We start from the raw sequence: 25,874 nt of genomic DNA on the forward strand, positions 1-25,874 counted from the left end.
CCAAGACACTGATGATACATTGGAAGTTTTAATTGACAGTGCTACAAACTGATTTACAGTTGTGTATAAAATTGAAAACAAAGTTCAAGTACATATAAGTAGCCTAAATAAAGCTATAGCATAGAAAAGCAAGGGCAGAATAAATCAGGGAGGAGGGAAATAATGCTGCTACTTTCTGCAGATTACACAATGCTAAACTACACATTCCAACTGAGCTAAGCCATGTCTGCTTTTAATTTAACATTGTTCAATACTCAAGTGTACTTGAATCACCTAGCACTATGGTTCATAGGCAAGTGGATCTGCATTTGGTTTGAAAACAGGTGCAAATTCAATAAAGTCAAGTCCGGCTTAGATTCACCAGGTTATGAGGAAGCCCACACCCTGTGGGAATGCAGTATTTAGGCTCCCAAACCAATCCAATGAATTTCAATGTTGGCATTTATAGATCTAAAGCAAAGCAACATGCTCAAAAGTGCCACCCACCTTCATGCAGAACTAATTAATATAACAAAATAAACCAGTTAACCTGCTGCATATTTACAATTCACCTGTACACAAACCAAATGAGAAATTTAAACCAGTATCTTAGTTAAGTAACTGTTCTAATGGACCAAATGGTAATAATTCTTAGTTGGGTGGCTTGGAATCAAGACACCAGATCGTACAAATTACAGATCACTTAAGCGTAGATTACTGCAAACAAACTTCATGCCAGTCCTCAACTTTGTAGGGTCAATTGAATACCACATTAATCACATTACAGAAACCAAATTTATTTAAAAAAAATTCACATTAAATGTGAGAAGGTGAGAGAAAATTTGACTTTGTCAGCCACATGGGATGAAACTGAAATACAGCAAGTGAACACAAATCTACTGGCAAGTTAAAAACACTGAAATTCTTAAACTAGTATAAACCTCAATAATTGGTATGGGATAGAATTATACCTGCATGTTTGCAGAAATCAGCCTAAAATTTACTCCAATTGCTCCTCTTCTCCCTTCAGCATCTCATCTTCCTCTTCAGCTGTCAATTCCACCTCCCTCTCTTCTGCTGCTGCTGCTGCCGCTGCACCCTTTGTTTCCCCAAGAGCCTTTTCTGCTGCGTGCACCGTCTCTCCCTCAGCATCTCTCTTCCCTTCCGCTTCTGTCTCCCCTCCAGGCCCTTTCTCCTCTGCCTCTACCCTGTCAGTCCCTAGTGCTGCCTCGCCCACGCCCTCCTCCCCTGAACCCCGTCCCAATGCTTCCGCTCCAGCCCCCTCCCCAGACTCCTCTTTCCTCGTCTCCCCAATGTTTTCTTCTAACGGGTCATCCACTTCTTCCTTTATTCTAACTGTGCTGTCATTATCTTCATTCTCCCCTTCTTTGGCCTCAACATCGATGGAGGCATCTTTCAAAGCCTCGCCCTCAGCAGTCTCATCGCCAGCATCTTCTTCGTCTTTGTCCTCATCAGTGAATGGGTTCTCACCCTGGAAAAGGAGGGCATTTTAATTAGAATAGATTAGACTCCACAGGATCAAAGTGGTCAGCTGTTCATGACCAGAAACAGAAACATGCTTTATTACACAATTTAAAACTCAAAAGATGCACACATCTCTGAATTTATGAAAATGTTAAGATGTTGAGATAAATCTGGATTAAGCTAAAATCAGAGCCTCTCATCTCGACAAAAAGTAGAATTCACACTAACTACTTTATTGTTTTCCTTCTTGTATGAAGATCAGAACTTGAATATTTGAGGAAAGGGGTTTCAGACAGCACCCAGAAAAGTAACAAAGCTCTTAAAAAGCTATAAACAAAATAAAACCCAAAGCAGAGGGAACAAAAAAGATAATCATATGGATTGAGGTAAATATACCCTCTACAATCTGTAAGCCATCTCTATATTTTTAACATTCACACCTCTCAACCCATATTTCTGGCACACGTTGGCTGTGCAACATGCTAGGGCAGAAAATGGAAATGGCACAGAGCAAGATACATACAAAACAAAATCAAAGTGTCTATTAGAATGCGTAGTATTTTCAATAAGATAGACGGCAGCATAGATAACAAGAGTATGTTTTGATAGCCATTATGGGAATATAGTTGCAGGGTGACCAAGACTGGGTATTCAATATTCCAAGTGATACAATGACCAAAAGGGGGAGGAGGAAGGGCAAGATGGTTGATCAGAGTATCAGAGTGGTGTTGAGTCATGAGGCAGTGGATAGTTTAGAGATAAAGCATGGAAACAGGCCCATCAGCCCACTGAATCCATGTTGACCATCCACACTAGTTCCATGTTATCCCACTCCCTACACACTAGCGAGCAATTTACAGACCCCAATTAACTTATAAACCTGCACATCTTTGGGATGTGGGAGGAAACCCACGAGGTCGCAGGGATAACGTGCAAACTCCACACACACAGCACCCAAGGTCAGGATCAAACCCAGGTCACTGTGGGACAGCAGCTTTACCAGCAGCACAACTGTGTCATCTATAGTAATAGATAAAGTCACGGAAAGATGATGGGAATAGTCTGTAGAACCCCAATATCTCCACTGGATGGAGCACAAATGGAGAGATATCAGGGGCATGTTTGAAGGGAACTGCAATTGCAATGGGAGATTTCTACTTATTGATTAGACAAACCAAACTGGCAAGGGTTTTGCAGAACAATAATTTGTGAGTGTCAGGAATTGCTTCTTGGAACAGCAGGTTATAGAACAAACCAATTTTGGATTTACTCATGAGTAACGAGGAAACATCAGAGATCTTGGGGTCCAATATTCCTTCGGAGGTCGTGACCACAATACGATAGAATTCCAGGTGTAGTATAAAGGTGAATACCACAAGACCAACACTACTGACCATCTTAAATTAGGGCAATTATGGCATGAGGGTGGAATTGTTCCAGGTGAACTGGTGGCAGGAGCCAAGAGGCAGGTCAATAGATGAACAGCTGGTTTATGACAATCAATAGAAAATGTATTCCTAATTGGGGTAAACTGATGAGAAAGGCACACAAACTGTGGTTAACAAAAGGAGGTCAAGGATTATGTTGAATTGAAGAGTGGTGACAAAGTGGCACGGGCTGGTTATAGGACGGAGGATTGGAAATGTAATGATCCAGCAGCTAAAAGCTCCAAGACTGAAACTAAAATAGGTAAGGTATCGCTCAGGAGAACGAGGCTGGTGAATTAAACAACAGAAAACAGAACTGGTGGCTATGCAGAATCGATCGCTGGGACTCAACAGCCTGCATCTAAGGATTTAAAGGAAACAGCTGCAGAGACAAGGACCATTGGTTGAAATATTTCAAAACAGGTAATGTCTCCCTTGTTCAATAAGGGAAAAAAAATCTGCAAACTCCAGGCAAGATGCTCAAGTCAGTAATCAAGGATGAAATAACAAATTATTTTGGAAATCTGAATATAATCAAACATAGTCAACATGGTTTTATGAAAGTTTGGAAAACCTGCTCAAATTTTGGGTCTGAGATTTGGTCCGAAGGAGATTCCTGAGAGGGCTGTCCTTATCAAGAGAAGTCGGACAGTTTTGGTCCGTCTTCCTTGGAGTTTGGAAAGAATGACAAGTCCCCTTATTCAAACATACAAGATCCTGAGGGGGTTTGATAAGATTGACATTTGAGATGTGTTTACTAGTGGGAGAATCATGAAAATACACAGTTATAAGGTAATGGGGCAGATCATTAAAAACTGAGTATAAAAAATATTTGAGAGCTGTGAATCTCTGGAATTCTCTGTCTTAATGGATACCTGATATCAAGATACATGTAAGATGGAAGAATCGAAGATTTTGGGGAACAGGTACAGAAGAGGAGTTGAGGCCGGCATAGAACATCAAGATCAGGGCAAGGTCGAGGCCTGGTCATGAGATCAACTGGATACAAACCTACCTTATTCTCCACACGCTTCAAAAGTAGAAGACACAACCAGTTTTCCCAAGGGTTCCTTCTATCAATACATACATTACTTTTTATCTAAGCAATAAAAATACACAGCCAAATTACACTTGACCAGCTCTGTACCTTTTTATACTTTTCTAGCATTGCTGCAATGTTGCGGTTGTTCAGGACACTCCGGGCGACAACTAGGCTGCCCTTCTTGGCTTTCTCCAACATTATCTGGTGAGGAAGCAAAGAATGGTAAACGAGAAGCCAGGAACAAAGACAGCTACTTTACAATTAGATTTCTGTGTTTACATTGTTTGGAATCTGGTAATTAATAGGCACAAAGTGTTCCTTTTCTTTACACATCAAGAAAAGGACCAACCCCAATACTATTTAAAATCACATTATAGAACAGGCCATATTGGAATCTTAGGTGGAGAGATGCTGGACAACATCTTTACCTACGCCACTCCCAGATGAGGGCTTTGAGATACTTGATTCCATTTTGGAGAATAAAATGTACCTTCCATTCTTCAATTAATTTTGTAACCTCTACAGGTAAACTCGGGCTAAATTTCAGAAACCCGTAGAAAGCAAATTCAAGGAAGTACTACATAAGTGGAAATATAATGTATTTGAGTAATAAATAATTGTAAACCACATAAGAATGATTTCCGAGATAAGTGAAGGGGGCTAACTGATGCCAATGTACTTGGAGAGCATTGTTTTTAAATCAGGTTCCATGAAAATGCAGTATTGTTCAAGACCTGAGCACATTAAATCAGCAGCAACAGGAGAATAAACTTAATTCGAAGCTATATGAGAAGATAATTGGTTTTCATGGACTTCTTATGTACCTCAAATGTTACACCAGCGATATAACAATTCTGTGCACCACAGAACACCACGTAAAAGTGGAGTAACTCAAACGGGTTAGGCAGCACCTCTGGAGGTGACGATTTGGGTTGGGTCTTCTTCCGGTCCCAAGACAGGTGCCAATCTGAAATGTCACCAAATCCTCCAGAGATGTTGCCTGACCCGCTGTTACTCGAGCACTATGTTCCAGGCAAGATTCCAGCATCTGCAGTTCCTTGTGTCTAAATTCTGTGAATTAAACAAATCCCTCAAGCAGAATTGAAGATTAACTTAGTACAAAATGATTACACTAATTTGTTGTAATAATTTAAACCTACAAACTCTCAAAAGACTGTGGAAACTATTTTTGAATCTATTTTAAGGCAGAGGGACAGATAAGTTTGCAAAGAGGATGAAGTTACAGCAAGTAACCCCAAGTCAAGATTGCAATCAAATGATTATCTTATTGCATGGCAGAGATGAATTAAAGGGTCAAGTGGCCTAATCAGTTGCTAATTGGCTTAATTGCTCATAAGCAATTTATGTGTTTAGGCTTATGAAAATTACATCACAATAAAACATATGTGTTGTGTTTTCCCCATGTTACTCTGTAAACATGAATCCAATTTGGATTTCTACATCAATGATCTTCAAATCCGCCCTCCATCTTTCTGTACCACTTACCTTGCGGTTCCAGCCATGGTCACCAGTTTTCAGATGACGCGCAAGGAGAGCATTCTGCATTGGTATAAAAAGGTCACAGGCCACACAATGCGCTGCCTCTATCTTCTTCATGAAGTGGTCCAAGCCAACATCTGCAATAGAAATGATGAATGATTAGATGTAGCCAAGAAGCTAGCTGTGGAGCAGCATGTGATGCTGCTGCCTCAAAGCTCATGCACGCTGATCTCCTGGAGTTTGCACGTTCCCTGTGGCCACGTGGGTTTCCAGGGTGCTCTGTCTTCTTCCCAAAACCCTGTTGGTGGGTTAACTGACCTTGTGAAATTGATGGACAGGTTAGAAAGAGGGAATATAGACGCTCAAAGACATTTAGACGTGTACGTGGATGGGAAAGGTTTAGTGGCAGACGAGCCAAATGCAGGCAAATGGGATTAGTTTACTAGTTTAGAGACACAGACTAGCTTAGATGGGGCACCATGGTCGGAATGAACGAGTTGGGCTGAAGGCAGTTTCCGTGTAGTGGGACTATGACTAACACAGTTCGATAATCCTCAAGAAACAGTTTACATTCGGATGGAGAGGACCAACAGGTTGTAGGAACCAATCTATGTTAGCTATAAAACCAATGTTCTACAACTTACCCTGCAGCAAATCTTGCTGTTGCATTAGTTGCTTCTTCAGAATTGTTTTATCTCCAATTTGCTCTCGACGCTTCTGTGTTTTCTGAATCTTGTTCAAGATGTATTCCTAAAACAGATTCAGATATTATGCACACAGGATATTGCTACTGCGTTTATTAGAAAAATTATAAGGCATAGATAGACCTTGCCTCTACTATTCAATAAACATTTGCACATTGATTATTCATACACAAGCATAATTAGAAGTATTTAGACATCACTTTGTTTTTCTGTAGCACAGCTGCTTTTTCCAAAGATGAAGAGAACCACAATACATACGTGCAAAAAGTCAGCTGTCTGCTGGTCGAGTTTGGACGCAATGAATTTGAAGGTTTCACTGTGGTATTTACTGTCCACATGGGTAGTAATATCCTCATCTTCAAAGGTACGAAACTTGCAAACAGAGCAAGCATACATTATCCTGCAACAGAAAGATATGCACGTCAAGGGAAGGACTGCATGGTGTGAATAACTCAAGAGTCGAGGAATTTCTTCCTGCGCCGTTGACAATCACCTTTCTGCAAGACGGTCCCGATTTTTTTTGGGTTTGTTTGCCTTCTTCTTTTCTTGCATTGTGGGAACTGATTAAAACAAACCACAAATTTCAGCACAAAAACATCAACAAAATACGTACACAGCTCCTCTACACTCATCTTCACGCATCAGTTAGTAGTTTGACTGGCCAATACAAAACTAGATCCCCATCCATATCACTCGACATAGCTCTCCTTCTCTAATGCTCCTGAAGATACAACCATCTCTAACTAGTTAGTGATCAATTTCAAACAAAACTGAATAAATTATCCCCATTACACAATACTCCAGCGATGACTAATAACGAGAATCTGATATTCCCACCCTGCTAGAGTAAATCAAAGTACCTGGTCTGCTGAATTTTAGGGTTCACCTGGTGCTAACCAAGCTGTGTATTCCCCTTCAACCACCTGCCTAAGGTCTTCAGCCTTTATGAATCAACCTTTAAAATTACTATCCAATTCCCCCTCCTCTCCAATGTCTAGATCCATTTCTGACTTAAATGAAAGTTACCAATTGTTAAGCTTTGTTGATTTGGTAGCTCAAGTGCAAGGATTTGTTTATACCTCACACTGATTACTATTTTGCATTTGACTGTCACATATTATTAAAACTGTTAAAATTATGTGTGTGTGTTTTAATAAATTGCCATTTCTACTCTGTAACCCACTTATACAGATTGTCTACAAAACTAACAAAACAAAATGAAGATACAGCATACACCACTGAGTCCACGCTGACTGACCATCGATCACCCTTTCACACTAACTTTATGTTCACTCCTTACACACTCAGGCTATTCACATTTATGCCAGTTAACCTGCTAAACCACATCTTTGTGATGCGAGAGGATCTCTCTGATCAGGCCCAGAAGTTTAATCCATCTTCAAATACCTTAAGATGTCTACAACATCCTCAAATGCAATGCTAGTTCGAGCACCTCCTCAACTGCAATACTCCTCAACTTCAAGATAACTCTATTTCCTGTCACAATTTCTAATTCCTAATCATTTATTCAATGAGCAAAAACATCAAACAACCCAGGATATTTATATGCCACTCTTCCCAGATGGAACATTGAACAAAAAAAACCCCATTGGTTTAAGGAAGGAAAACAGTTTTTGAGAATGTCACATTTAAAACAAGTTGATCTTACAGCGCTTTGGTTTCTTGTCCTCAGAATCCTTACCATCGCCAGTCTGGAATCAAAAGAGATCATTTTAAAAACTATCCGTGCTCCCGTGCTTTAACTAACAATATTAGAAACGTATTCTACATTTAACCATTTAAAAATAGCAAAGCTTGTAAATGTAGAGTTTCTCCAAACCTCCCCACTGTGGTGGTGGTGGTGGTATGGTGCAAGGATTGACAGCAAAGCTACCTCCACAATTAATCCCATACAGGTTCAGAGTCATTTACTCAGCTGGATTCAAAGGAAAAGCAAGGACTGCTACTGGTCTACTGATCACAACACAACTAAGTATTCAGGTCGACCGAGTATTCAGGTCCTCCACATTAAGACAAAATCATAGGAAATCTATCCACTGGCTCATTGGCCCATCATATCTGAGAGCTCTCCTGCCTGGTCTCAGCATAAACTCCACAGTTCTGCAGGTCAGGGTGTTCAAATACGCACCCAAGCATTGTTCAAATGTGATTAGTTTTTTTGTCTCCTCCACACTTTCATATCCTTACTATCATCCTCGAATTTAATCCTTCTATCAATCACAAAATGAAGGTTTATCCCAAAATGGATTTCCATACTTTTCCCTTCTTTAAAGGGAAACTAATTGTCTTGTAATTATTTGGTTTACCTCTATCTCCCTTTTAAAAGATGAGCATTAAAAACCGACCCTGTGGTACATTCAGATGTTGTCCAATACATCAGATATTAAATACTGGTGGTTCCAAGAATTGTCTTTCACTTCTCCTTCTCCACCACAAGATGGCAGAAGCAAGCTTGTGAACTGTTCAAACTCAATAGTACATTTTTCAAAACCATGCACAGCTTAAATTGTATGAAATGGGCCAATTTCTTCATCATACTGCAGACAAGTTGTGCTTTTAAGGTAATACAAAATAATAGCATCTAGATATTACTTACACCGCCATCACCAGATTCAGCACCATCATCTTCCGCTGAAACAAAACACAGGACAATTGTATACAAAACTAGTAATACGTTTCATGAATTTCATGGGATAGTCTATTAAAATTGAACAATAATTGCAATCAAATATTTAAGAGCCTTTTTTAAAAAAAAAACTCAATCTGTAACAAATCTGTGAGAGTTTAAGATACAGCAAGATATTGTGCAAAACAAAACCAGGCAAGCTAAATATATCATTTGTACACAAAAAAGCTGGAGAAGTTCAGCGGGTGCAGCAGCATCTATGGAGTGAAGGAAATAGGCAACATTTCGGCCTGAAACGTTGCCTATTTCCTTTGTTCCATAGATGCTGCTGCACCCGCTGAATTTCTCCAGCTTTTTTGTGTACCTTTGATTTTCCAGCATCTGCAGATCCGTCTTAAATATATCATTTGTTGACTAGCTGCAGGCTGCAGCAAAATCTTACACATGTTAGCAATTCCCATAGCTATTTAAACCGTTTAGTGATAAAGACAAATTTATAATACTGTTGGTCTGTACACGACTATCCCAGCATCATTATGAACTTCCAAAAGCCACTCTATTTTAATAAATGAAGGAACACAGCAATTTTCCCCCCTCCTACCGGGGTGTTGCAGTCAACTGTACTACCTTCTCTATTCAGACCAGTCAAAACAAAATAAATCACAGTCAAACCTACTTAATGGACAACAATACAATGACATTTCTAGTCCACAACTGCAAATTTGAACCAAACCTCTGATCACCGCTTGCAGTAGCACAACAAATAGGGGGGAATAACATAGCAATTTCACAATTCTTTGTGACCCACCTTGCTATGACACGAAGCCTTGGATGAACAGGCCTTCTTTGGAATAGATGCATATGACAGTCACTGGTACAGTACCGAATTAAGAAGAGGGCATCAGTGAAAAAAAAAAATGTAAAACAAGGAACTAAAGTATTAAATTGGCCTGAATGTACAATCCGTACTTAAACACAGACGAATATCAAATTTGAGAGGAAAACCTATACATTTTATACACAAATACTGGCCACCCTTTGAATGTGGAGAGGGGAAATACATAAGACTTTACAAGAAAACCTCTTTGACTGCCATTTTGTTAACCTTATTAGAAAAGTCCATGTGAAAACAACATGACGGAATTGGGCTAAATATGGTGCTACATGCATTTAAATATTTTGCCCGCCATACCTAGGAAAGTCAATGATTTCAAGGCTCCAGAAGAGAGAAGTGAAGAGAGAGAAGTTGGTTGAGGTGGGATGCAAGCATACCTGCATCGGACCCATCTTCAGTTTTCGCCTGTTTGTTCTCTGGCTCCTCAGCACTATCCGTAGACATTTTCCTCTTCCTCCCAAATCCCGCATCTCTTTTCTTCATCTGTTGAAAATCAGACTATTTAATTTCTACAAATTAGGCATCCACTGTTTTTAAAAAGCATTCAAGCAAAAACTATGGCGAACAAAACCTCCCATGTTGCTTGTATATATTTTTTCAAACCATGGTCCAGTTTTAAGTTTTAGTGACGTGACTACAAGTGAGCATAAAACAAATGCAATTACTGTTTCTAATTCAATTACTTTGGTGTCCTCTAGGAATCAGAGCTTCTGACCCCGGGGTAGCTTATTCCTCAATAATCTACAGTCATTGGCAATTGAAGTTTACCATAATTTGCTCTTCTAATATGTTTCATAAATATGCCACGGCCAAGTCACTGCTAACAAACAACAAGTTTAAGGGCACTACTTGAAACTGAATGCTGTGGTTAAAGGAAGCTCTAAACCATCACTCTTTTGGACTAGCTGCAGAAGTATGCTGTAGTTCCATCATACGTTTCTGCATCAGCCATGTCATAGAGTCATACAGCATGGAAACAGGCAATTTGGCCCAACTTGCCCATGCCAACCAAGATGCCCCATCCACCAGTTCCACCTGCCGGCATTTGGCCTCTAGCCCTTTAAACCTTTCCTATCCATGTACCTGTCCAAATGCCTTCTACATGTTATGGTACCTGCCTCAACTACCTACACTGGCAGCTCGTTCCAAATTCCCACCATCCTCTGAAAAAGTTGCCCCGGGTTCCTATTAAACGTTTCCCTTAAAAAAGTATTTGAAAGTGCTGCAGTATTGTTCTTATTGTCATTCAGCATTCTGGACCTGACAGCTTATGTTTGTGATGAACTATATCTGTCACCCTTTTGAAACATCCCATAAAAAATGCTTCTCCCAGTTAATAGATAACATGGCATATACAAATGAATACCCACATGGCCTAGAAATATAACTCAAGTCATTATCCAGATACTGCTTATAAAGTTAGTTGCCACAAATGTGGAGTGAATTCACGAGACGTTGACAGATCAAATATCTATAATTATTATATGACTCAGTAATGCAGAAACTTGTTACTCTATTCAGTCAAATGCTGGAAATGATAGTTGTCAGAGTAGAAAATACATTGAATTGTCCAAACAAAATGAAATGTATTTCAACTATTTTTAAATAAGTGTGTTATATTGATTAATACATTCACTCATAAAGTATCCAGTATATTTTACACTGAATTAAAGTAAGCAACCTAACTTGTGACTGACTGATCACAAGTCAAGAATGTAGCATTTCTTTTGTTACTATACACAATTTCACTAATTAATAGGCTGTCAACATGCTTTGAACTATGCCTACAAGCCGAGAAAATTAATATATTTATTTGAACTTTCAATTATGTCCAATTCCTGCAAATCAGATGGCAAAGCATTGCAGTTCAATTATTCCACAATTTAACTAATCATATTAATTACAAAACAAGCATCAAACGTAAGTGCAAGCAATGAGTGGGGCTAACCACAGAATATAACAGCGAGGCAGCAAGACAGGAGATTGCAGGATAGACTTCAGTTATATTCCCAAAAGAAAGAATAAATTACAAAATTGAATATGAACATAGATTAAATAAACCAAAATCATGAGAAGTGGAACATTGTAGAGGCAATTTAAGCTGAAGGCAGCAATTACTTTTTGTTTTATCTCATGATCTTGAAAGAACAGATTCAATGCAGAGCAGATGGATATTTCTCCCTAAAGTCCACTGCACCCCGGCCAAATTTGAATGGATTGAAAAACAGCAAACATGACATCCATCTTCAAAGCTAGAAAAGGCACAGGTCAAATGTTAACTTTATAAGAGTTTGATGTGCTTGAAAGCATCAAGCAGTTTCAAGTGGGGCACGCATCAACATTGCTTTTAAGAAGGGACGTTATTGACATGGTTAATATATTCCTTCGTAAATCTGGCCAAAAAGTGGAGAGTGTCAAGTCAGCTCAGAAGACATTTGATATGAACCATAATCATTAGAGAGATGTCATGGGAAATTTTATAAAATTAATTACACAAATGACTTGCATGAAAACACCATAGGTACTGATGTCAAATATGCTGATGATAAACATAGGTAGAAAATAAGTTGAGCAGAGGACATTGTAGGCTACAAAGGGATATAGACTGGTTAAGTTAAAAGGGGAAAGGGTTGGTAATGAAGTGCAGGGAAGTCTTATTCCCAGGTTACAGAAGACATGACTTACGAATGTGCAACTTTACGTAATTTCGCCCAGACTCTGCTCTTGGAATGGTATTCAAATCACTTTGCCATAAAACATTGTAGATTGGACCCAGAGAAAAAGCCAATGCCTTCTCCAAACTCTCTTTCATGCAAGATTAATCGTTATGAACCTTGAGCCACTTCTCGGTAGTGTAACTTTCTTAACGTTATTAAACTGCTGATTGTTTTCTCATTGACCTTCAGATCAGCTTCTCCTCCCGTTCCTCCACCATTTAGACAAAATGGCATGTATCTGTTCACAGTGATAATAAAGCCACCCATGCTGGTCTTCACCAATCTACTCTTTGTAATACTGTCCCCAAGGGTCTTCGAGACTAAAGATTTCACATTGCAATTTTGGGAGAAATTGTCCATTTCACACTTACTCAAAATTTAGTATATGGAATGATATTTGTAATAGGTGTGGCCTTATGAAGAAATGTTGTATAGACAAGGTGTATGCTTTGCAGAAGGCCTGTGATTGAGTTCTCATTAAAAGACTGTATGTGGAGAGGATATACTGTGGGAGAATCTTGAACTAAAGGTCACTGACAATAGACAATAGGTGCAGGAGGAGGCCATTCGGCCCTTTGAGCCAGCACCGCCATTCAATGTGATCATGGCTGATCATCCCCAATCAGTACCCCATTCCTGCCTTCTCCCCATATCCCCCGACTGCTATTTTTAAGAGCCCTATCTAGCTCTCTCTTGAAAGCATCCAGAGAACCTGCCTCCACTGCCCTCTGAGGCAGAGAATTCCACACTCACAACTGTCTGTGAGAAAAAGTGTTTCCTCGTCTCCGTTCTAAATGGCTTACCCCTTATTCTTCAACATATAAATAAAATTTAAGACAAGTGAGGCAAAATGCATTTTCTCAGAGGTTCATGAGTCTCTTCCTCAAATGAAGCCTAATGTCTCAACGATATGGCGGATATAGATAAATTGCCAATAAGTGAATGAATGGGAACTGTAGGCAGAAATGCAACGACAACATTACAATCTGATTGGGCACGATCTCTATTAAAAGGCTGAGCAGGCTCAAAGAGCCAAATGGATACCCCTGAGCCAATTCATATGTAGAGGAGCTTACTATGGGGATATTATACAAGGACTAACTCATTCGATGGAAAGCAATGTATTAAACTAGATTGATAAGTGATCGGTCTGCAGATTGCCTAGGATCTGTCTGGAACATGAATAATAACATACCATTCCAGCCAGTTCCACCATTTAATTTCATCATGGGTGATCTGTACTCCAAATCCATTCAACTACCTAGGTTCCAATAATATTTTGCAGCCTCACCACTGAGCCTGGCCTCCAGATCAGAGCCCAACTATGCACATGTTATGGTACATTTTCTGATAGAACAGCCTAGATCCATACTTTACTCAATGAGCCCTCCCTTATTTCTTCCATTCTCGATGAATAATAATACACATGCAGCACAGCTAGCAGTTTCTCACTCCACTTTTGGTACTTAGGCTCTGGCCTGAATTGGCTAAGGCTGGGTCCGATTTTCATTTTACTCAATCAAACCTTTATCTTGCATGGCAATCTGTTACCAAATACACGATGGAGTACCACAAGATTTAACATAAAAGCTAGTGTCATTTATAACTGGTTTCATAAATGACAAAATTATGTTCAAATTTACACATTATGTCAAATTTTAAGCAGTTGATGACGAAAAGATGCAATTTAATAAATAGTAATGAAATTTGAAAGAAAGGAGATCTGAACAAATTAGAGACAAATTACAATACATGAAGCATATTAGAAAGCAAGATTGTGGGGTTTCAGTGGACAAAGTTAACAATAAAACACAAGCCTTCTAAGCCTTTAACCACAAAGTAGAGATGCACAGCCACACAAGAGCAATTTCTAGATTCAAAAAGATAATCCAGCATCAGACAGATCTATATCTGAAGGATACAATCTCTATATCTGGAGTATTACATATAGTTCTGATCTCCTAATGATACAGTTGATGGAAGTACAAAAACAGTTACAACGCTGATCACGTAACTCAAATGAGCAGTATGTGGAAGAAGATAGACATCTGAATCTCAAAAAAAAGTTTAAAACCATGAAAGGCCTGGACATATTTGTTCCCGAAAGCATTTTGTTATATACAAAATGAAACTCTGGACAAACTCAAATTTGAAAAAGTGGATTTACGTTAACAAAACAAAGCAAGGATAAAAACAAGATCATGTCAATTAATGAGATTGAAGACAATGGAAATGCATCAAGAGAAAACTGAAATGTGCAAGATGGATCAACGAGGCATCCATCCCGACAATATTTTTCATCAGCGAAAGCAGGCCACTATCAGCAGAAATCAGGGCTTACCCTGATACCACTGCCATGCACCCCAAAACCAATACAACTATTTTTATAATTTTAATAACAGATTACCACGTTCAGAAAGGAATTCATATTTCTGAAATTTCTTTCAAATTTGAACCTTGACAAACAAATATTACGGCCTCCCAAATAGCTAACAGAATGGCTGTAGTGCGTATTTAACAATCTCACTAAAACAGTCAACATTTAGAAAACTGTTTAAAAAGGTATGACACCCTTACATTTTAAACTAACATTACACATACTCTACAAGTAGACCTTCGGTTCAATAAGGGAAATAGCACTACACTGTACTTTAGTTAATTACTGAATGTGACAATTGGAATATAATTTGCTGAAGATTAAAGGCAAAAGTTCAGAAAAACACTTTATAACCTTGTTTTATCAATCTGTGGAAACGCTAGCAATTTAGCTGTGGAAATTCAGCTGTTTAATTTGTGCTCAGTATGTTGTATGAAACTGAAATTCTGAATTATATTATGAATACAATGAAAAGGATATGCTCAGTTTTTTTCATTGGAAACAAAACCATAATGTCTGTTTTACAAATTGTCCTTTAAGTGCAAAGAGTGTCTACGTGCTCATACCCTGGGTTTAATAGCAATTCTTAGTTGATATATTCCTAAATTAAGGTAGTGAAAATTAATATTACTCAGTTTTATCAACTCTCCACAAATTAATAACCATATTGATTCAAGAACACTGAAGATTTCTGCCTTTCCACAAAGGAATTTGAGACAGCTAAAAACGCTGCACTAAGATGCAAAGCATTTGTACAAAATCACATTGGCTCACCTCAACATGAAAAGAAATAAAATTCCTATCCTAATTCAAAAAAAAAGGACAACCTGCCTGGTATAAGAAAACAATAAAAAAAATTAATTCCCTCATTTTCCCTAGTCATTACTGCTTAAAATAAAAAGTATTAAAAAAAAAAGGTACTTACGCCTCTGATTCGAATCCTGTCTCTCCTTCGCTGTCTGCCACCTCCTAACGATCTTCCATATCCCTGAACTCTGAACAGGTCCATGGGGATAATGTTTGGGGAGAAGAGCGAAGGGAGGTTCCTTGAGGAGGAGGCGGTGGCGGCGTTGTGGCCCCTGCCTCCCATCGACAGCTCATTCCAGCGTGCAGACATTCGCCCGGAACTTGCAGGTGACATGTAGGGGTCGTTCCGATTGGGTCTGTTATATTGAGGACGGTCTCTAGACCAGTTCTGGCCCCACTGGTTAGTAGGGCCGTATGAGTCACGTGCTCTGTTCTGGAACTGATCTTTGCGGGTCCCGTAGGAGCTGTCGTAGTGGTCATAGCGACCTCCATAGAAATCGTTATAATCAGGCCCATATTCACTGTAACCGTAGCCAGATCTGTACAGATCACGGTCATTCAGTGAAGACCCGGAGTCGTAGGACTCGTAAGGTGTAAACCTGAAAGAGTCGCACAGTAAGCAAGGAATCTGGTCAGTAGGTGGAAAGCATGATGGTACAAGTCTGCCAAGTTGTTGCAGCAGACTAAAAACTAAACAACAGTTTCAGCTAATCACAGAACATATGTGATTTGCAATAAATAGTACTGGCTGAAATGGCCAGCCTCTAACAAACACTTCTATTGCAATTACTAAACTAGAGCAAATGGGACTCTGAAAAGTTTAACTGACAAATTTCAAAATTCCTTTTTATGGTGCAGGTTCTACAGTTTTGTTTAGGCAGTGAAGTCAGAAGTGTATACACTGCTACTTATTAGAATGTTGCAATACAGCTAACAGCAGAATGGAAAAATCCACCATTCTTTGGATTTTAGCCATTTTAAAGTTATATGCCATGGGGAGGTGATGGCCAGGTGAAGGATGGATGGGGTTATGAGGAATAGAGTGGAGGAAGGTATTACAGAAGCTATGAACTCAATGGCAACCTTAAAATGACAGAACAAAATTTTGACTTCAATATTATTACATCATCGAGCAGGTCCATGGGGATATTAATGAAACAGATCTCACCTTTGCAGCCAGCAGAAACAATGGGATTTTTCCATCATGCTACACATTCTATGCCAAGTACAAATTTCTCTTCAAATATTCCACTAAAGCCCCAATTACAATGCCAATTTCACATCCAGTCTCACGCCCCTATTTTAATTACACCTCCTAAATTGATTGCGTATGTTATAATGGATCCAAAACAGCAAAGAAAAGATATTCAGAGCACAAGCAAGGCCAGACTTGCACCAGTAACTGATCTGATTGTGAAGCGGGATTGAAACTACGCCAGGGTCTTTGAGCACATGCAGTCCAAGTAACTTGTGGTGTGCACAGCATAGAAACCTTTCAACATTTAGGTCCAACTACACTATATACCAATAGTGCAAATTTCAAATTTCAGTCAAATGCACTACAGATAATGAGAAGCCAAATGTGTACAGAAATGTGGAGAAACTGTCACCTTGCTTCTAACTATCAATGATGATACAAAATAAAATGTCGAATTTAAATATCTTCATAAATTTTTGTTTTCCAACTCTGCAAGACAGCTACTCCATCAAATACTGAAGAGTTCCTGAAGACAAATCAGCCTTGTTTGGTAAAGTTCCAATATTTCTTCCAAAATTCATTGAAGTATTTCGCTGAAACGTATTAAAGATTTATAGCCATGAAGCATGTTGCAACTGGTTTACAATGTACCAGCAAGAATGCTAAAAATAACTAGCCTACTTCAGTCCCAATAGGTGAACTGAAGTATGCTAGTTTTCCCATCAGGCTATTCAATTAGATTGTCACACATCTGCATCATATCTTCATCTACCTGCCTTGGTTTCATTACCCTCAACATACATGCCTAAGATAACCATTGCTATTTAAAAACAAAATGAACCCATCCTATTTTCCTGGTGCTCAGAATCTTCTGAATTTCAATATACAGACTTCACTCAACTAATTTCTCATCCGTTTATTCATTTCAGCTAGCATATAACAAGTCCTTACCATGCATTTCAAAAATTGTAAACAAAACTGATGTTCGTGCAATTATTGCAGAAACTAGCAACTCGTAATTAAAATTTATAGATTACATAATTCAATAAAAATCTGGTTATTCATTTTGAAAATAAATTGAAAGCAATTTACTAGTTCAACCGAGAAATTAATCCGTTTGGTAAAAATATTGATTTTATATATATGGAAATACCAACACAACTTTAATTCTACTGATTCAAAATATAAGATTTGAAATGTTTATGTAACGATCAAACAACCAACTGAAACTTATTTAAGTCAAACAACATCAACCTAAAAGGAATTGTAATCCTGTATTTTTTCCGAGCAATGAATTTCTTAACGCTTCCAATACTCTTCTACATCATATACCTCGCATGACACACTGAAAATATTACCATTGGAGAAGAGTCAATGAATACATTAACTGTAGATATTAAACACAGCAAGTGTCATAGCCACAAAAATTGGTTATTTTTCCAGCATTTAAAAGTTTGCCGTTAAACGTGAATTTTCTTTAAGCAACGAAAACTCTCCAAACAAAAATACACTGAGGCAGGGGAAATGCCTTCTCGTGAGTGTGATGCCTTTAAAAATAACTTGCGTATTACATTACTCTTCCTGTTTGCTCCAACATTCCAGCAAATACCTGTTGTCCTGGTATGTATCCTGCACCTGACTTTCAGTCTCTAATTGAGAAAGCATATCCAGGCGCTTGTTGATCTTAGCAATGATGGTATCCGTAGCTGTATTTTTGGGAACTTCCCAAGACTTGTTGCCAGCATTGTAGCCGTAATTTGTTGCAGTACTGGGTATGGTATCTTGGGTATAACTGTAATCATAGCCATCATACTCTGAAATAAAAATATATATTTTTGGGTTAGAAATAAAATGTATAGACTTTAGAACTCTCTCCAGTACATGCACATTTTTCCTAAAGCATCAGATCCAAATTTATAAGCATATGCTCACTTCCCATAATGATGCCGTTATCATTTAAATAACTTGACATTTACTAGATATATCGTAATAATGTTTCCTACATTAAACCACTAATGGCTCTTTAAGATTAGAATGGAATACATTGGATTTTCTTAACAGAATGACAAATTTAAAGCATTAACATGGTCAACACAAGAACATTAATAAACAGGTCATTCACATGCCCTGCTTGTTACACAATGCTGATCTTTTAAATCAACAGCACATCTCCTCAAAGCCAACAAATGTATCAGTTTTGAGTACGAGTACCTATGGCTGCAGAATTCAAAAGAATCATTCTCCTCTGAAAAAAATTAATTTATCCTCTCAGTTCTAACAGCAGACTTTGAGACTGTGGTCACTCATTGCAGACAGCGCATCAGGGACAACTTAATACCAATGTCATACCCAAATTCACTTTGGTAAAACCCCACCCAAGAGTTTTGTATACTTCAGCAAGATCATCGCTTATTTTTCCAAAACATAGGCCCAGTTTGCTTAAACTGAGTTCATAGAACCCCAAGACCCACCACCCCATCAATCATTCTGGTGCTCATTGCACTCCCGTTATAGTGTACAGTATGTCACATGCAGTCTCGACAGACCCTATACAATTCCAGTAAAATGGTCTTGTTCGCAAACCCATTTGAAATAAAGGTCAATAGATGATACCTTCCGAACTCCTTGCTGCCATTTCATATTAATTGTGTACTTCATGTAAAAGGACATCCACACCCTTCTGAACACAAATACTAATACTTGTATTCTCTTATGTTGTAACAAATCACTGTTTAAAATCTCCATTTGAACTTTCTACCCAAGAGAACCATCTCACATTTTCCTCATATTATAATTTTGGAGAAGTACAACACATGAAAGTCTGAAGAAGACCAGAAACGTCACCCATTCTTTCTCTCCAGAGATGATGCCTGTCCCATTGAGTTACTCCAGCATTTTGTGTCTATCCGCAGAAAAAGGCCATTTAGCTCAGCGAGTTCACTGCAACTATCAACAACTCATTTTTACACTCATCTTTTATTGCCCCAAAATTCCCATCAGTTCCTCCCCAAATTCTACTGCTCCCCAAATTCTACTGCCTACATTAGCAGCAATTTATATTAGCCAATTAATCTACCAACCCATATTTTAGGATGTGGGAGGAAACCGGAGCACCCACAGAAAACCCACATTGTTATAACGAGAATGTGCAAACGAGATGGCGCCATAAATCAAGATTGAACCTAGGTCTCTGGATAGGTAAGTCATCAGCTTTACCACATGCACCATGCTGCCACCTTTAGACTTTAGAGATATAGCGGGGAAACAGGTAGTTCAGCACGCCGAGTCTGCAACGACCAGTGCATCACCCTGTACACTAGCTCTAACCAGTATCAAAGAACACCCATTTTTAGGACTTATAACCTAGGCTTATCTTACCTTGCGAATTGGTGGCTCCAGTGTTCCAAGAATCACCAGTTCCGTAGCCTGTAATAAAATACAACCAAGAACATTTAAATAACAAATCAATATTATGGTTTGCAAGTAGTGGATAATTTATGATGCATGCAAGTTGATGAAATTTTAATTAAAAACAGATCTTGATTTTCATCCTAGCTGAATTGTTATCTATACACTGAACCCGTCTCAATTACTGCGACATCCCAAGTCAGCTAACTGGATCTTTGAATTATGAAACAGGCACACAGGTGAGACCATCAAGCCCTTGGCTTGAGCTCTGGTATCCTATCATGTACTCAGATTCCACAAGAGTGCAAAATACTGATCTCAAGTTTGAATACATTCAATGACTGAGCATCCACTGAAAGAAAATCTACAAGTATTAAAAGAGATTTGGTATCCTCTCAAACTTAATTAATTTGTAGTGCTCTTAGAACCTAAACACACGTGTAAACAGCTAAAAAATAATTATAGAATAGCAATAAGAATATTCTTCCACTACATTTTTTGAGTAAAAGGTTTACCAAATTTTCTTTTGATATGATTTTACTGCTTTCTTAGCCAATGCATTCCAGATTCAGCAGGAAAGTGTAACATCAGGTAGAGCCATGGTGGTAAGTGACTCTAGTTAGGGTGTAGACAGGACATCCTATGGCAGCAGTTGAGACTCCAGGATGGTGTGCTGCCGCCCTGGTGCCAGGGTCTACGATGTCTTGGAGCAACTGCATGGCATTCTCAAGGGGGGGGGGGGGGGGGGGGGGGTGGCTTCCCATGCCACGTGCCAGCAATGGTAAGATCAGAAAGATAGGGGGAGATGAATGAGCGGTTGAGGATTTCGTGCATGGATTTCGATTTCTGGTCCATCTCTTCATGGGCTGAGGTGACCTGTACAAGAGGGATGGGTTGCACCTTAACCAGAGGGGAACCTGGCAGGCAGGTTCACTAGTGCAACATGGTTGGGTTTAACCTAGATTGGAAGGGGGGGGGGCGGGATCAAATGCAGAACCAAGGTGGGTGAAAGGCTGGAAGACAATAATGGATGGTAATGAAATAATGTTTTGCGAAGAGAATAGGTAGGAGAAAGGCAGGGAGCATGGAAGGAATGTTTTAATTTACATCTATTTTAATGTAAGAGGCCGATTAACTCTGGGCGTGGATAGATATGTGCGACTGGAATTAGCCATTGCAGAAATCCGGTTAAAAGAGAGAGAGAGATAGGACTGGCAGCTTAATGTTACAGTGTACATGCTTCAGGAGAGATAGAGGTGGGGATAAAAGAGGAGGGGGTGTTGCTTTATTGATAAAGAGGGATGTCATGGCAGTGGTCAAACATGACATTACTGATGGGTCATTCAGCAATGCTATATGGGTGGAGCTGAGAAATAAGAACATGATGTTGACCTTGTTGAGACTGTACTACAGGTCCCCAAATAGTCAACAGGAATTAAAAGAACAAATATGCCAGGAGATTGCAGCCAATTACAGGATTAATAAGGTTTTTGTAATAAGGGATTTTAACTTTCCCAATATTGACCGGGAATAGATACAAAATGCTGGAGTAACTCAGCGGGACAGGCATCATCTCTGGAGGGAAGGAAAGGGTGATGCTGCAGGTCGAGACCCTTCTTCAAACTTTACTTTACTTGGAATGTCAGTGTAAACGATTTAAACGAGGTAGAATTTGTCAAACATGTTCAGAAACGTTTCCTCAGACAATGTGTAGAGGCCAACGCTTGACGAAACTTAGGAAATTGAGAGGGGCAAGTGGACAAAGTGTTTATGGATGAGCATTTTCGGACAATGCCCTGTATTTAATACCCAAACTATAAGGTCAGAAAAGATTCAATCATACACACTCACTGATGGTGAGCGGTGAGCTGATAGTGAGGTCAAGGATAACTAAATGGCCAAGGAACAGTGTGCAAGAGATGGTGAAATTACATGCCAATTTCACCCCCATTGCTATTTACATTTAGGTCGCAATCTTCAGAAAGTCAAGTGAGGATTCAAACACGACTGGATGGCGCTTAACCCAGGCGACTATTGTGTGCTCGTCACAAAAGCAGATCTACAATCACACATTACAATCGCTCCACATTTTAAAATCTCTACACCTACAGCAACATTTCTTACTTTAACTATGATCTCCTCTCAGATCTGTCCATTCTCCACTTCCTAACTGTTATCACACAACTGAACAATCCTACCACAATTAGAGAGCAGCCCTGATTAACTATCCGTCTCATTGGGAGACCCTTTAATTGGACATTATTGGCTTTATCTTGCGATAAACGTTATTCCCATATACACTGGTAATGTTTCGATTGTTTAAGTTTAGTTTAGAGATGCAGTGTGGAAACAGGTCCTTCTGCCCACCGTCCAGCGATCCCCACGCACATTAACACTATTCTACACACACATTCGGGGCAATTTACAATTTTACTGAAGCCAATTAACCTACAAATCTGTTTGTCTTTGTAGTGTGGGAAGAAACCGGAGCATCCGGTGAAAAACCCACGGGTTTACGGGGAGAACGTGCAAACTCCCTACATAGTCAGGATCGAACCTGGGTCTCTGGCGCTGTGAGGGTATACCGCTGAGCTACGCCATTATAACCATGTGTTGCCTTTCCGCTGACTGGTTAGCACACAACAAAAGCTTTCCACTGAAGATAGACATAAAAAACTAGAGTAACTCAGCGGGGTCAGACAGCATCTCCGGAGAAAAGGAATAGGCGATCTTCTCCGGAGATGCTACCTGACCCGCTGAGATACTCCAGCATTTTGTGTCTATCTCCGGTTTAAACCCGCACTCTGCAGTTCCTTCCTACACAAAAGCTTGTCACTGTACCTCGGTAAAGTAAAGGGCCTGTCCCACTTTCACGAGGTAATTCACGAGTTTTCCCCTTAATTCAAATTCGCAGAATGTTCGTAACGAGTTCGTGGGAGAGCTCCAAAAAGACAAAAAAGACTATAAAAAGTAGTAAACACTGCCCGGTCCATCAACGGCTCTGTCTTCCCTACCATAGAGGAGATCTATCGCAGTCACTGCCTCAAAAAGGCTGGCAGCATCATCAAGAACCCACACCATCCTGGCCACACACTCATCTTCCCGCTACCTTCAAGTAGATGGTACAGGAGCCTGAAGGCTGCAACGTCCAAGTTCAGGAATAGCTACTTCCCCACAGCCATCAGGCTATTAAACTCAACTCAAACAAAACTCTGAATATTAATAAACCATTATGTTTATTTGCACTTTATCTGTTATTTTATTCACGTGTGTATATATTTATATAATGGTATATTGGCACACTGATCTGTTCTGTATTTATGCCTACTATATTCTGTTGTGCTGAAGCAAAGCAAGAATTTCATTGTCCTATCTGGGGCACATGACAATAAACGCTCTTGAATCTTGAGGAGTTTGTAGATATATCGTAGCGGCTCGTGTTTTGCTAGTCGTAGGTACTTGTGGCATCAGGTAAGTCGGGACGTTTTTTCCAGCCCGATAAAAAATGTACACGTTAAAAAAATGGTCGGGATGAAAGAAATTGCAACTTTTTACTCGTAAAGAGGGCATCGAAATAGTTGTGGGAATTCGTAGACATACTCGTAGGAGTTCGTGAACATAGTCGTGGAAGGTTGCATGACTCTGACATCGGGAGGAGAACGAGGAGTGCAGGGGAGAGATAAGATAAGACTTTGCCTTCCATCACAGTGAGGAGGAGATTAACTGTGATGGATGTTCGCGTAAATTGTGTTGTGTCTTGGTTCTTCTTCTTGTTTGTACGACTGCAGAAACCAAATTTCGTTTGAACCTCTGGGTTCAAATGACAACAAATAAATTGTATTGTATTGTATTACCACGATCTTGATTTTTTTGTTTTTAAGGACCGTTAAACTCGGCAGAGGTTTTGAATTAAGTCGTGAAAGTGGGACAGGACCTTAAACCACGGTGAATCCCAACCTCTAGTATCTTTGATCCCAACCAGGCGGGCTCGCGTTGGAGCCGGGTCCACGCGCACGTCAGACGTCGGCGGCGCGCACGGGCGCGAGCCGGGGGCGCGCGACCCGAACAATCCACGCTGATCAGCTGCCGCCATTTTGTGGCGTCCTGAACCGTTTCAAACAAATACCCTCTCCTAACACTCACGACGCTCATCGCTCACAATGTGTGCGTGCAACCGGCGGCGGGACTCCGCCTTCAACACAAGGCACCGAAAATCGTACACACAGCCGGGAAAAAAGGAATACATTTGTAGAATCAATCACCAAAATCAACATGACGACCGATAATAACCGATTTAGCTCGAGAAGGAGTATGTGTAATGCTTAAAAAACTTAGTAAATTATAACATTTATGATTAATGGGTTTCTGAAGCTCTTGATTAAAAAATCCGTTTAAAGATACGACACAAGTTCCGGTAAACCTAACGCAGTGGTTTGATTGCCAGGCGGAGTGACCAATGGTACGTCGGCATTCAGGCGACCTGCAGCCTCCTGGCCAATGAGATTAGAGGGGGCGGGACATCCGGTGCCACCAAGTTAGGTTGGTCTCACGTTAAAGCGAAGCGTCCCAGGCGGAAATTAAGGACAATTATTTAATCATCCCTCCCCTCTACGGCCGCCAAACAACAGTATCTTATAGTAGCGCAATTTAAACAGAAGTGAGGCTCAAAAGCTGAACGAGGATCTTTTGAAAAGTTAAACAAAAGCGCTCCATAGTTTACCTGAGTACCAAGAATCCATTTTGATTTCGTTAAATTCAAAAAGGCTCTCGCCCGCTCCCGGAGACTGGCCTCGCAGCGGAAGTACCGCCCTCTGCCGCACATTGGGCCGCCCTTTGTGGCGACGCGCCCGAACATTTGTTTCTGATTGGCCGCTTCAACCATCGTTCAAGATGCGTTGCAGCGTCTAATCTGCATAATGCATCATTGTATCAAGAAAGCGCTGGAGCAACTCAGCGGGTTAGGTAGTATCTCTGGAGATAGATTCAGCGGGTCAGGCAGCATCTCTGGAGATAGACTAAGCGGGTCAGGCAGCATCTCTGGAGATAGACTCAGCGGGTTAGGTAGTATCTCTGGAGATAGACTCAGCGGGATAGGCAGGATCTCTGGAGATAGACAGCGGGTCAGGCAGCATCTCTGGAGATAGACTCAGCGGGTCAGGCAGCATCTATGGAGATGGAATCAACGGGTGAGGCAGCATCTCTGGAGAAACTCAGTGGGTCAGGCAACATCTCTGGAGATAGACTCAGCTGGTCAGGCAGCATCTCCAAGGTTGGATTCAGCGGGTCAGGCAGCATCTCTGGAGCTGGACTCAGCGGGTCAGGCAGCATCTCTGGAGAAACTCAGTGGGTCAGGCAACATCTCTGGAGATAGGTTACACAAAAAAGCTGGAGAAACTCAGCGGGTGCAGCAGCATCTATGGAGCGAAGGAAATAGGCAACGTTTCGGGCCGAAACCCTTCTTCAGACGGTCTATCTCCAAGGTTGGATTCAGCGGGTCAGGCAGCATCTCTGGAGCTGGACTCAGCGGGTCAGGCAGCATCTCTGGAGATCAACTCAGCAGGTCAGGCAGCATCTCAAGTCAAGTTTATTCGTCACATACACATACGAGATGTGCAGTGAAATGAAAAGTGGCAATGCTCGTGGACTTTGTGCGAAAAACAAACAAACTACAAACAGAATCACATATTT

General features: G+C 40.1%; 1 protein-coding gene across 1 annotated transcript; it reads right to left on the reverse strand.

The window, feature by feature from the left end:
* Positions 1-14: 14 nt before the first annotated feature.
* On the reverse strand, positions 15-25,031 carry LOC129714509 (A-kinase anchor protein 8-like). Its single transcript, XM_055664171.1, has 13 exons — positions 24,907-25,031; positions 20,157-20,204; positions 18,388-18,592; positions 15,699-16,179; positions 10,057-10,162; positions 8,755-8,789; positions 7,807-7,849; positions 6,631-6,697; positions 6,396-6,537; positions 6,078-6,183; positions 5,440-5,570; positions 4,039-4,134; positions 15-1,471 (listed from the first exon to the last, which is right to left on the reverse strand). The coding sequence occupies exons 1-13, from the start codon at positions 24,923-24,925 to the stop codon at positions 980-982; spliced, it is 1,971 nt and encodes a 656-aa protein (XP_055520146.1). The 5' UTR covers positions 24,926-25,031; the 3' UTR covers positions 15-979.
* Between the last annotated feature and the right edge of the window lie 843 nt (positions 25,032-25,874).

This window comes from Leucoraja erinacea, chromosome 39 (assembly GCF_028641065.1).
Source record: "Leucoraja erinacea ecotype New England chromosome 39, Leri_hhj_1, whole genome shotgun sequence".
Classification (NCBI taxonomy): domain Eukaryota; kingdom Metazoa; phylum Chordata; class Chondrichthyes; order Rajiformes; family Rajidae; genus Leucoraja; species Leucoraja erinaceus.